General features: G+C 48.1%; 1 protein-coding gene across 1 annotated transcript in view; it reads left to right on the top strand.

The window, feature by feature from the left end:
- The window catches only part of SDHB (succinate dehydrogenase complex subunit B, iron sulfur (Ip)), a 12504-nt gene extending 604 nt beyond the window's left edge, over positions 1-11900 (top strand). Inside the window, exons 2-8 of the mRNA XM_014959889.1 lie at positions 561-688; positions 1920-2005; positions 4096-4232; positions 4548-4664; positions 7508-7609; positions 7785-7907; positions 11678-11900. Of these exons, the coding sequence (XP_014815375.1) occupies positions 561-688; positions 1920-2005; positions 4096-4232; positions 4548-4664; positions 7508-7609; positions 7785-7907; positions 11678-11755 (771 nt within the window). The 3' untranslated portion in view covers positions 11756-11900. The remainder of the gene's footprint in view (positions 1-560; positions 689-1919; positions 2006-4095; positions 4233-4547; positions 4665-7507; positions 7610-7784; positions 7908-11677) is intronic.
- Positions 11901-13056: the final 1156 nt, after the last annotated feature.

The raw sequence follows: 13056 nt of genomic DNA, 5'->3' as shown, positions 1-13056 counted from the left end.
TCTGGGATGGGTTTAGGAAGAGGTAGAAGTTGACAAGAGACTGAGGGGGTTGCAGGAGATCCAGAAAAGGGTCGGGAAGAGATGTGGGAACAGGAGGAATAGGGATGTGGGGCAATTTGGAGAAAACTGAGTAGGGACAGGGGGCCTGGAAGGGGAAGAAACCGCTGGGGGAATAATGGGAGGAGGTGAAATACTGGAGTAGAAATGGGACAGGGGGCTTCTGAGGGTAGTTTTGGGGCAGGGAGAATCTTAAGGGCGGTGGAGGAAGGAGTGTCTGCAGGCACCACAAGAGCACCTGTGGGTTGCCCTTTAGTTTTAGGATTATCTCCTCTGCCTTGAGGAGGAGGGAGCCCCAGGACAGATGTGGTTGCTTGGGCCGGGATGTGCTGCTCCGGCAAATCCTCGGGAGGATTTCCCAACAGCACTGGAAATGCCCAAATACAAAGCAGCGATGGGTCCTGCAGCTCTCACCCCAAACACGTGGCCTCAAGTCGTTTTGTTGCTCAACTAAAAGCCACCCGAAGGGACCTAAGGGCTGTCTTCCTGTTGTTTGAATCCAGCTGTGTCGGGGAGCGCAGACAGCGGCGGCGGCAGCGCCCCGGCTCAAGAAGTTTGCCATCTACAGATGGGATCCCGATAAGCCCGGGGACAAGCCCCGCATGCAGACGTATGAAGTGGATTTGAATAAGTGAGTATTGCCCCATTAAGGAGAAGCTTTGCTGCCAAGCTGCTTGCATGCCGAGGTTATCTTGACGAGTGATAACAGGGGGTGGTTGAGGAGCACTTGAGCTGTGACAGCTGAAGGTGTCAGCAGCCTCATTAAGCTTCAGGGACCGTTAAAATCTTGGAGTGCCTCAGGAAGGAGATACCTCAGCTGTGTTACGGAGCGCCTTGTCCTCAGCACGGGTGAGATCAGTGTTATTCTCTGATCAAGCAAATCACGAGGGATTAGATTCTCCTCCCTCACCTGTGTGTGGCAAATAAAACTGGATCCTGAGTGTCTGTCTCAACAGATGTCAGCAATAAAATGGTTACTTTATTTTGTGACCTCTGTGAGGTTCTACCCGCGTCCCTGAGTTGTGTTGAAGACTTGAATGAGTTTGTGGCTCTAATAAGCCTTATTTATATGGTAAATTTGGGGGTATGATCCAAAAGGAAACTTAGGTGTAGCTGGGAGACAAGGTGGAAGCTTTATTGACACTTCTCATGGTTTTTGTAGTTACTCCTAGTAACACTTTGTTGCATCTCTCACAGAGAAAGCTCTTTTCCATGATTCTGTGGAGGGGTGCAGGCTTCCCTCTGGTGCAGAAACCTTCACGTGTGCCTTGATTTCCTTGAACTCCAGTGGCTGCTGCGCTCTTCCCAGAGGAATTCACCTCCAGCTCTTTCTGAAAGCTACAGATACGAAGCCACTCAGCTCCCTACTTAAGAAGGGCATGACGAAGAACTCAAAATTTTTGTGTAACTTGCACCAGTTCATAATTTCTGGGTGTTGCCTTGTCTGCCGTATATAAAATTACATAAGTTGTCCAAGACTGTTTGTTTTTGTGTGCAGCGCTGCCTCTTGTGACTAATGAGGACAGGCAGACTTGTTAAAACCTGACCCAAAAAGAGAGAACTGGTACAAGGTGCTCTGTTTTCAGTTGTGCTTTCTCAGCCAGCTGTGCCAAATTGTCACGAAATCAGCAAAATATAGGGTTTCTCTCCCCCTGCGACCCTGCAGTGTTATGAGGCAGTTGGGTTGTGCTGTCAATCAAGAGATTTCTATCTTGTTGCCTGGGTGAAAAAAAAGAAAAAGTGTATTTTTAATTGTAGCTGCTCAAAATCTTTCTAGGTGCTGCTCAGTTGGGGTGTCAGAGACAAAGCACTGAGGTTGGGGGGGAGTTAGATGCGTTCGCTGACTTTGTTTTCTGTTCCAGATGTGGGCCTATGGTGCTGGATGCTCTCATCAAGATCAAAAATGAGCTGGACTCCACTCTGACCTTCCGCAGGTCATGTAGGGAAGGTAAGGAGGATTCTCCAGCCTGAGAAACTGAAGATTGTCCTTGTTTGTTGCTGACAGTGTATGTGTAACTGCGAAAAAACTTCTGGGTAGATGACAACTTGCCACTTTTCTCTTCCAGCATGTGAAATAACCTCAATAAATCGAGTAGTAAAGTTAAAGCTTGTATTCAGAGTGCATAATAGCACGACGTTGAGCTATGAGCAATATGTTTAAACTGCCCCAGTCCTTCCTGTTTCTCTCCTAATCTTGTTCATCTTGCTGCCCTCCAGTGACAGACCGCGTGGGGAAATCCGTCGAGTGAGATTACAACAGCACAATTGAGGGGGCAGGCGAATGGGAATGAATTGTAGGGGCTGCTTTACTGTGGAAATAAGAAAGGGTGTAACTGGGAGAGTACTTAGGACTTCTAGGAATAGCTTCAGGAATCTTTTTTGTTGGTTTTTTTTTTTTTGGCCCTTTGACTACTTTTTTTTTTTTTTTTTTTTTTGGCCCTTTGACTAAGGGAAATGATTGATTGAGGAAAAGGCCATCTGGTGGTTTGACGTGTCAGAGCGACTGGCTGGTTCTCCTGCAGGTACAAATCAGCCTGTCTGTTTAACTCCATTAAAACTTAACCTGTCTGGGTGACTTTCCCTGTAAAAATATCCTAATTCGTGGGTTAATGTTGGGGTGCTGAGCTTAAAATGATAGTTGTGGAAACGCGGAAAGGGAGGATGCCTTTATGGCCTGACTTTTGATTTAATTAGGTGGGTTTGCAAGGATGAGAATTTCAGGTGCGATTGATGCCTAAAGATGTTTTGACTTGGATTTAAATGAAAAGCATTGCTTTAATGCAGCCATTTCCTGTAGAATCTGCATAGCAGGTGGAGGAATTCCATACAGTGTGGTTTTTTCCCAGTGTCTGATATTTAGATACCCAACACTTTTCCCAAGCAGCTGGAATTAATTGCCCTGAATACTTTTCTTTTGAGAACCAGAAGACAGATTTTCAAGCCGAGCTGGTTCAATCTTGCCCCTTTTCTACCACTTGAGGCCCCGGGGGGGGGGGGGAAAAAGCCCTGATCACACATTCCTCTTGCATGCTCATGGGCCTGTGTCTCCAGCCCTGGTTCCCTTTCCAGCTGACTGGAAAATACTGGAAATTTCTCGAGTGGGAGGAATAACCTTGTTCGAGTGCCAGACTTTATCCGGCAGCGAGGGGAAGGCATCAGGCTCTGAGGCAGACAGGCTGGTCAGCGTGAGGAGCATTTCTCTGACTCATAGCAATTGATATGTGTCAAATCCTCTGAAATTAAGAGTTCTGCCCTTTTGACATTTGTCTTCTTTCTAATGTGATGTTTTTAGGCATCGGTCTGAATCGGACACCCGAGCTCCTGACCTGAGCAGTATCCATGACAGTGGTTTTTCTTGTAAACCTTGGCCTTTTCTGGGCTACATCTGATCCTTTTATTACTGGGACATCATTAGTGGTGTCATTTAAGCCATTTGTTAAGCTATTTATATGCTGTTTGTTCTGCAGAGTGTCTGTCCCCTCACCTTTGGGAGTTAATGAATGTCGTTGATGGCACCGCTCTGCCCTGCTACAGAAGGTGCAGAGAGAAGCTTCTGTCTTAGAGACTTTTGTTTTATGTTCCTGACCTTCAGGGATGCTTTTAGAGTGTCACTGTAGGGCTGATTGATGGGAGATGCTCCTGGTTCCCACGTTATGATCTTAGCATTAGGTGCTTGGCATCAGGACGAGCTTGTGCTTCAAACTTGGGAACAAAGCTGAAGGGTTTCCCCACCCTAAGCAGAGCGTAAAAACTTAATGAATGGTGTGAAAGGGATGAAGTGTCCCAAGCCGCTTCTGCCTGTGGAAGAAAGTTCCAACACTGAGAATGTGCTCAGGCTTTGATGAAAAGTGACTCCTGTGTTTGTTCTTTATTTAAAATAGCAACGTGTTTGGCCCAATGGCAACTTCTGGCGTTTTCCTTGTCACGTACAGACTTTTCTTGAAGACGACCCGAGGGCATGTTTGGGGCCAAGAGGATGTTCCTCAAGTAGGATATGAGGGTAAATATCTAATACTTTGTTCTTTTTCTCCCGCTCAGGCATCTGTGGCTCCTGTGCTATGAACATTGCTGGCGGGAACACGCTGGCCTGCATCAAAAGAATTGACCCCGATCTCAACAAGATCACTAAAATCTACCCTCTCCCCCACATGTATGTGGTGAAGGACCTCGTTCCGGTGAGTATCTGCCTCTTGTCACCTCCTGACCAAGAGTGACACCATCGGGGGCAGCGTGGGGTGTGGGTTGGGTGGAAGGAATAACGTCGTGAGGTGCCAAGATCAGGTCTGACAATTCACGTGTTTTTCCTGCTGGTGTTTTCTGGCTTGGGTGGGTCTGAGCTTCGCAGCAGTGACTAAATCTGTCCTCATTTGGAGGAATGTGGCCGGTTGAGGTCCAAAACGCAGACTTCTGTTGGAGTGGTAGCAGATGTTCAGTCTCTCATGCATCAGTTCACCTCACCGAATGTGACCTCTTTGCCTTTTGACTCCTAGGACTTGAGTAACTTCTACGCACAGTACAAATCCATCGAGCCTTACCTGAAGAAGAAGGACGAGTCAAAACAGGGCAAGGAGCAGTACCTGCAGTCCATAGAAGACCGTCAGAAACTGGTTACTGCTTCTTTTCTACCATTGGCATCCTTTTCAGATAAGACCAGGGTTAAACGTTAACACACAATAGCTTCTAATTCCTGAGTGGAATCTGCTCCCTGAAATGCAGTGTTGGAGAAAACCCATAACGATTTATTGTCATTTAGACAATTATTCTTTCACCTGATGACCCCTCCCCACCTGGGAGGGGGAGTCGGGGAAAGCAAGGGAACACGAGGGGTTGAAATATAAATAGATTTAATAGGATAAGACTAAATAATTAACAATAATACTAAAGAACTAGTATTAGTCCTGGTGCAATAATACCAAAGAACCAGTATTAATCCTGGTACCAACATAAAATAGATAAGGACCATCCCCAGCCCATTCCCCAGCAGAAGCTGTGCCCTCCCAGCAGGGACAGCCCATGGGGGAGCCTGTGAGCGCTGGGGCTTCGGGAGGAAGGGAAGGGCTCAGGGCTCCAGCACCGGGGCAAGGATTTCTCAGGATGGCAGCAATCAGGGGAGAAAGAAACTACACAGCAAACTTTTTCTAATTTATATTGAATGTGCCGTTCATGGTATGAAATAACCTTGTTGGCAGCTTGGGTCAAGTGCCTGAGTCTTGCTCCTACTCATCCCTGCACCTGGCGAGCTCAAAAACACCAAGAGCTTGAATCCCAGATTCCAGAGCTGGCTATGAATGAAAGGTTTTCACAAATTCAGAAACCAGAGTCTTCTAAAAGTGCAGTTTTCCCCAGCACCAGAAGAAAAGTTAGTCCTGTGTTGCTCAACCCGAGACGTGCAGCGTCATGGCACGCCTGCATTGCTGGGGGAAATGTTTGCTAATGAAATGCAGCGATGGGGATGCAGATCTCACTGTCTGCCCTGCGAAACCACGTGTGTTTGTGAAAACATGGTGAAGGTTAGAGGCTTGTGATGTTCCAGTGGAGATAAGGAGCTGCAGTTTATGCTGGCGTGCGGGCTGTCAGGCTCAGTGCCGGCTGGCGTGCTGAGCAACGCTCTCCTGTTGCTGCCTGCTGGGTTTTACAACCCTAAAAACAAAAAGCTAAACTCTATTTTTTTTGGATGTGCACACACGAGCACGATGTGTTAGCATGAGTCTGCATTTCTGCCTTGAGCACGGTGTTGTTTCTGGGGACATAATGTGTTGGTCTGAAGTTTCTGTGTAAAGCAGAATAGTGAGGAACCGTTTGAGCAGCTGGGAGGTAATAACTCTTTAAAGTTTATAGTGAAGCTAAGTCCTTCTGCACTTCCATGGCTGCTGCAGTATCTTTAAATTGGCAATTTCTTTGGCCTCTGACCTGTCTGGGTGGATCCATCACTCATTTCATGGATCGAAGCCCAGGCTGTGGGTCATTGCTGTCACTGAGGGGGCGCAAAGTGGGCAGGCAGCCTGGATTTTGGCAAGTGGTAAGAGGGAGGTGAATGTGAAGATCAAAGAGAGAGGCTGTTTCAAGGGGATTCAGTGAAAACTTGTGAGCTGCAGCCTAATTCTCTGCAGTGATCTTTAAAAGCTAATTTCATGTGAACAGCCCGATCACAAGCTCACCAGGCGACTGTGACACCTTAATAACTGCAGAGTTTTAGTCTGAAAGGATCCCTCTCCAAGGGCCATGGTTCCTTCTCCTGTACCACTTCATAATGTTATCTCATCCATGTGTAAGGACTAAAGGGACCCTCCCTTTTCATGGTTTTCATACAGCAGCATCCTTGAAATCACTTTTTAATTCAAGTAGAAATAGGCAAACTTAAAAGCAGCTACAAGAGATGCCTAAGTCTTTCTCAAAACTAATAAACTTGCTTTTTTTGTCACATTGCTGAAGTTTTTCTAGCTTTGAGAACGGCCTGTGTGCAGGAGAAACTTGGATACAGCGTCAAATGAAAAACTCCCACCTTTTTCTTTAAGTCATGAGTCATTTGAAGTGTTACAATTAGAAATAAGACAAATTTAGGGCGAGAAGGTAACCCAGCTTTGGCAGGTCTTCCCAAAAAACTAACGAGTAGTCTTGTTAAGGTCTCAGGAGCTCTGGCATCAGGTATCTTTCTAAAGTAAATTTAATGAGACCTTTGTCCCAAAATGACTTTCAGATACATAAATTGAGCCAGACTGGACTTTGTCTCTCAGCCTGGGTGGTTGATTGAGCTACAAGGAGACTTGGGAGATCCTCTACTCTCCTGTCTTCTGCCCCGTGGCGCTTCCATGTAGATCTACCTTTCTTTTCTCCAGTGCCTGAAATAAAAATGCCCTCATCTCTCTAAAAATGATTAAAAAGGCTAAAACCTCACACCATTCCTGTTCTGCAAGTGCTTGGGGATCCCCTCAAAGCACACATTAAGCTCTGAGGGCTTCTCCCCAGCCTGTTGGGCAGACTTTGTTCTTCCTTCTCTTCTCTAACGCGGCCTTGACTTGTTAATTAGTTACGTATCTCTTCCTCTCCTCAGCCACTTACTGGGACAGGCTGGAAGGAGAGAAGGCAGTAATGTCAAGCAATTTCTACATTTTTCTTTATTTTAGTGCTTTTTCTCCATTTTGTCACCAAAAAAACTAGTTTATCATAGTGATCAAGTTGGGAGGACCTGCTTTTTCTCCATTTTGTCACCAAAAAAACCTAGTTTATCATAGTGATTGAGTTGGGAGGATGGGCGTGTAGGGATTGCTTTCTTCTGGCAGCACTTCTTCAGCGTGAAGTTTTTGGGGCCGCTCTGTTGGGGAAGAAAAGGGGGAAGGTGGTGATGGAGGCACTCGTGTAAATCCCTTCTTCAGGGGAAAAAAAAAAAAGGCTTTGTCATGGGTTTCTGGAGTGGTTTAAATGTGGTTTCCAACCCCCTCCCTCTCTGCAGGACGGACTCTACGAGTGCATCCTCTGCGCCTGCTGCAGCACCAGCTGCCCCAGTTACTGGTGGAACGGGGACAAGTACCTGGGTCCCGCTGTCCTGATGCAGGTAAGGACCCCCATCCCCTTTGTCACGAGGGGCTCCCCCACCTAAAACCAGATGGCCTTAACGTAGTCCAGATCCTGGCCCAAAAATTCCTGAGTTAGGTGTTGCTCGTACCGTCTCGCGCCGGTGCCAACACCTTGAGCAAGCGTCGGGCGCGTCACGTGCGGCTGCTTTTCAGGCCTATCGCTGGATGATCGACTCCAGGGATGACTACACAGAGGAACGCCTGGCACAGCTTCAGGACCCCTTCTCTCTCTACCGTTGTCACACTATCATGAATTGCACAAGGACTTGCCCCAAGGTACGTGGTGCATCCTGTGTTTGTCCCTCCGGGGGTTACTGGCGTGTTTCTGAGCACCTGTCGTGGTTTCAGCCAAAATCACCGCAACCGAACCAACAGATGGCCCTCCCCCCCCCCACCCCCCAAAAGAGGAGAGGAAGAGATAAGGAGATTGAAAAGTTTAGAATTAACTAAACTACTTTAATCAAAAATAATATTATAATAAAAGAGAAGAAAATAATGAAATAGCTACAACACATATACAAAACCGTATCAAGCTCCCAGGATGACAGTCCCGTCACCAGCAGGCACTGGGGAAGTCCCAGACTGGACTCGGTGATGGACAGGAGCAGGATTCCAGCTCTGGAGTCAGGAACACATGGGTTGGGATCAAAGGCAGGTGAACAGACAGGGTCCTCTTTGGACGTCGGCCATTGCAGGAAGAGAGTTGACCCTTTGATCCCTCAGTTTTTATACTGAGCATGGGGCAGATGGGATGGAATACCCCTGTTGGTCAGGTTTGGGTCACCTGTCCTGTCCGTTCCTCCCCACAGATGTGACCCCTCTACATTTTTTCCGTTTCCGACCCTCTAAGGGGCAAATAACGAAAATTGGCTGCCCTTGGTTGTTACAGCAATAAGTATAAGCAAGGGCCTCTCTGCACACCATTCCCTGGCATGTAGCACAAACATTGGTCTTATCACTCTGAGAAGGAACAGTTTTCTCCACAATATGCCGTTAATTTCAGAGAGTTAGAAAAAGCCTAACTAAAATGCAAAGTTACAGACCACACAATTGATCCGGTTTTACCTCAAACCGGGACAGCGCCGCCTTTGGAACCAGGGGGAAAAAAAAACCCCACTTAGGCTTTTCTTTTCCTCAAACTTGCCTTGGCTCGTTCAGCTTTTTGAAACGGGGTGAGTTGCCAGCAGTCGTGCTTGTGATAGTGACTGTACAAGAGAGGAGGTGACAAAGTTGGGCCTTACGTGTCACAGGAATGTCTCTTCCGCCTGAGCGAGGCTGGGACTTGGAGAACCTGGTGCCAAGGTTTAGGAAGGTGACAATAGGGCAAGGTGGTGTGAGGGACAGTGCCAGAAATGGCACAGGGAGGTGTGTGTTGTGTGGTGCTATCAGCAGTGTCAGCCTTGTGAAAAATACTCTTAAACTCCCAACAGTAGCAGCTCTCCCTGCTGTATTGTGCCACTGGGGTAATGGAGAAAACCACAGCTTCTAGAAGACTGGGGAGACCTTAGAGCCCCTTCCAGTCCCTCAAGGGGCTTCAGGAAAGCTGGGGAGGGACTCTGGATCAGGGAGGGGAGCCATAGGACGAGGGGGAAGGGTTTGACACTGAAAGAGGGGAGATGGAGCTGAGATGTGGGGCAGAACTTGTTTGGTGTGAGGGTGGTGAGAGCCTGGCCCAGGTTGGCCAGAGAAGCTGTGGCTGCCCCATCCCTGGAGGGGTTCAAGGCCAGGTTGGAGGGGGCTTGGAGGGACCTGGTGTGGTGGGAGGTGTCCCTGCCCAGGGCAGGGGATGGCACTGGGTGGGCTTTAAGGTCCCTTCCAACCCAAACCATTCTGTGATTCTAAGACTAGAAGGTTTTTTTGGAGGATGTGTTTTATGCTGATGTCCTCTCAGGGCATTTCCCAGACGCTCTGTTCTCTCTGATACTTCTTTTGAGAACCAAACAAGCTTTCCCAAATCATTGTGCCCCCTCTTCCTCACCTCACAGTGACCTTGTGCCTGTGGTTGGGTGGATTATCAGGTTTTGCTTTCTTGCCAGCTCTGCTGTTTTCTGACCAGCCTTTTCTGGAGAAATTCTTCTTGAGCTGTGAAGGAAGGTGAAGGCAAATCTTTGAGCGGATCGCGGATGTGGGGGAAAACAAGTTCCTGGAGATGTGGGGCTGACAGGTGTGGGTCAGGAGCGCCTCACGCTGAAGTTTTGTGGTTTTATTTTACTGAAGTGATTCACTGGCTACAGATAATTCACTCTTTGTATAGAGAGCTGCCTCGTGATCCGGTGTCAAGCGTAGTTCAGCTGGAGGTGAAAAGGTTCGACTCGAAGAGCTGGCTGTACGGAGGAATACAGGGAAATAGCACACTGAGGCTTGGTCCCTTGATTTTGAGACACCTTTATGGTTAATAGCACGTAGCCACTCACGTGCTCTAATCCTGGCTCTTGTCTCCATCAGCTCTGAAAGCACGTGGCGAGCTGGGTGCTGGGGGAATTTCCTTTTCCTTCTCCGTCCCGTGATGCTGCGGCTGTAAATCACGATACCACAGGGCACTCCTCATCCCCCCCACCCCTCATTTGGAGATTAGACATGCTTGGTTTGGTCAGAGCGGCTGCTCTGCAGGATTTAAGGGCCTTTGCAACATGACATGTGTCCATATTGTCGAAAAAACCTTCTTTTTGGAAAGCTGAGCTGGCTTTTGTGTCAGGAGCATTTCCGTCTTGTGACTTGGTGTCCTCCAATACCCAGCTTTTATTTTTTTATTTCAGACAAGGGCAAAAGAAACAGCCACATCTCTTGTACTGTCACTATCGAGCTTTTGTAGAGGAGTTTCCTGCCTCCAGAAAAGTGTTGAATTTGGTCCTGCTTGAGCTTTATTAAATAACACCCAGAAAAAAATGTTGAATTTGGTCCTGCTTGAGCTTTAAAACTTCCTACCCCTCAGCCACTCGTTCTTCTCTTTGATCCTCGCGTTGCTGATTAAAACCAGTCCTCCAAAATCAAATGAAGGTTTTTCCTCCCAGCCCTGGGAAGTGCTGCTGGTTCAGCCTCCGGGTTGAGGAGGTTGAGCTCCCAGCGCCGTGGCTCTATTCCCTTGTAAATGAAGGCAGGCACACAGCAAACCTGCCTCAGCAACACCTTAACCCAGAGTTATTATTCCATATATTATACCAAAATGCTCTTCAGATGTGTCCCTCCGTACTCTGTAACCTCCCAGTATTTGAAATATTAGGATTTTAGGAAAAAAAGGTTGTCCTCTGCCAGCTTTTTTTATGAGTAGCAGCGTATTTGTGAGTTTACAGTGATTTCAATGGGGGCAATGCAGGGAGAATGCTCTGATGTGCTGATGGGGGGTGACCTGCTGGAGAGCAGAAGGACCTGGGAGTCCTGGTGGCCAACAGGATGCCCATGAGCCAGCAGTGGGCCCTGGTGGCCAAGAAGCCAATGGCATCCTGGGGGGCATGAGGAAGAGTGTGAGCAGCAGGTGGAGGGAGGTCATCCTGCCCCTCTGCTCTGCCCTGGGGAGGCCCCATCTGGAGCACTGGGACCAGTTCTGGGCTGCCCAGTTCCAGAAGGACAGGGAACTGCTGGAGAGGGGACAGCAGAGGCTACAAAGATGCTGAGGGGCCTGGAGCATCTCTGTGCTGAGGAAAGGCTGAGGGACTTGGGTCTGTTCAGTCTGGAGAAGAGAAGGCTGAGGGGGGATCTGATCAACACCTCTAAATCCTTCCAGGGTGGGTGTCAGGAGGATGGGGCCAGGCTTTTTCCAGTGGTGCCCAGGGACAGGACAAGAGGAAATGGGCACAAACTTGACCATAAGAAGTTCCACCTGAACATGAGGAGGAACTTGTTTGCTGTGAGGGTGGCAGAGCCCTGGCAGAGGCTGCCCAGAGAGGTGGTGGAGTCTCCTTCTCTGGAGACATTCAAACTCCCCCTGGACACGTTCCTGTGAGACCTGCTCTGGCCGGGGGTTGGACTGGGTGACCTCCAGAGGTCCCTTCCAACCCCATAGCATTCTGGGATTTCCAGAAAAGCTGACTATAACTTCTTCTTTTTAGGGCTTGAACCCCGGCAAAGCAATTGCTGAGATCAAAAAGATGATGGCAACTTACAAAGAGAAGGCAACCGCTGCGTGATGCTGCTCCCTCGCTGGAAGCGTAACGCTCACACGTGCTTTACCTGGAAGTAATTTGTACCTGATTTAGGAAAAGAAGGTTCCAGCAGGGAGATTGGCATTTCTCCCATACGTTTGCATGTACAATAAATACTGTAAAGAACAAAGAAGAGTTGTTACTTATTAATAATTACTGAATTGATGCCTCTGCCGCTGTCGTAGAATCCCAAATCTTTGTGGTTTGGAGTGTGTGAGGAGTTGGGGGGTCACCTCTGGGGCTCTGCTGTGGGATTGAGGATTTGAAAGTGAGCTGAGATGGAGGGAGACAGAATTCCTGGAGTGACCTTGATCCCACGTCTTTAAAGTGAATTCCTGTGTGGGAAGAGACCTGGGAGTAACGAGCCCCGTGGCCACTGGCAAGGAAACAAATGGAAGTGGCTGGAAAAGGGGAATGTTGGAGGAATCTCACCCTGTTCTGAAATCCCCGGGGTTCCTTGGTGAGGGTGAGGTGAGGACTTGGTGTGGCAAAATCCTGGTGGTGGTGCCACTGCTGGGGTTGCTTATTTTTACTCCAAAATTAGATGAGATTTCTCAGACCCAGGGTTGAACCTGTCTCTTTGCTCGAGCACAAGTGGTTTTTCAGCTCCACATTTCACAAACTTGTGCTCTTTGTGGCAGGCTCTTGCTCGAAGCAGCTGTTTGCAGCCTGAGGGGGATGGAGATGGGAAGCACTTTCTGTTTTGCTGTTTAATCAATTTATTTATTTTTTTTTTTTAAGTCTAGATGCAGGAAAAACTTCCAGAAACACCATGAAGCTGCTTCTGAGACCTGGTGTGATAACCAGGATGCAGCCAACGAAGACTGAGGTGGCATAAAAATGTTGTGTTCAGCTCAGAAAAACCTTACCCCCAAAATTGACTGTTTTTTTTCCCACTCATTTCTCTCTCCTGCAGCGAGGGAACCTCGTGTCTGTCGTCATTTTCATTTCCACAAATGCTTATGTCTTTTCCTGGAGCGAACCTTTTTGGTTCCCAAAAGCTGCTGTGGGACAGATTTCTGTAGGTCAGAGATTTTTTACACTTAAACCCTGTGGGTGTTGGGTTGTTACTGCCTTATTTTTGGTGTCTTGCCTGAGCTGTGGTTGAGGCTGGGGATGCGCCCGTCCTGCGGTGGGGGAAACCCTGCAGCTGGTGTTGGAGAGCAGGGACGTGGTGTCAGTCCCGTGATACTGGTATTTTTATAGATATATTGCACCCCCCTGGTCCATAATCTCAGCTCCCCCTGAAGTCCAGAGGTTTAAGTCTCTGCTCCCCTCAAAATCCA

Source organism: Calidris pugnax, unplaced genomic scaffold (assembly GCF_001431845.1).
Source record: "Calidris pugnax isolate Ruff unplaced genomic scaffold, ASM143184v1 scaffold500, whole genome shotgun sequence".
Lineage (NCBI taxonomy): Eukaryota > Metazoa > Chordata > Aves > Charadriiformes > Scolopacidae > Calidris > Calidris pugnax.
The sequence above is the reverse complement of the archived record's forward strand: the minus strand, read 5'-3'. Positions and strand labels throughout refer to the sequence as shown.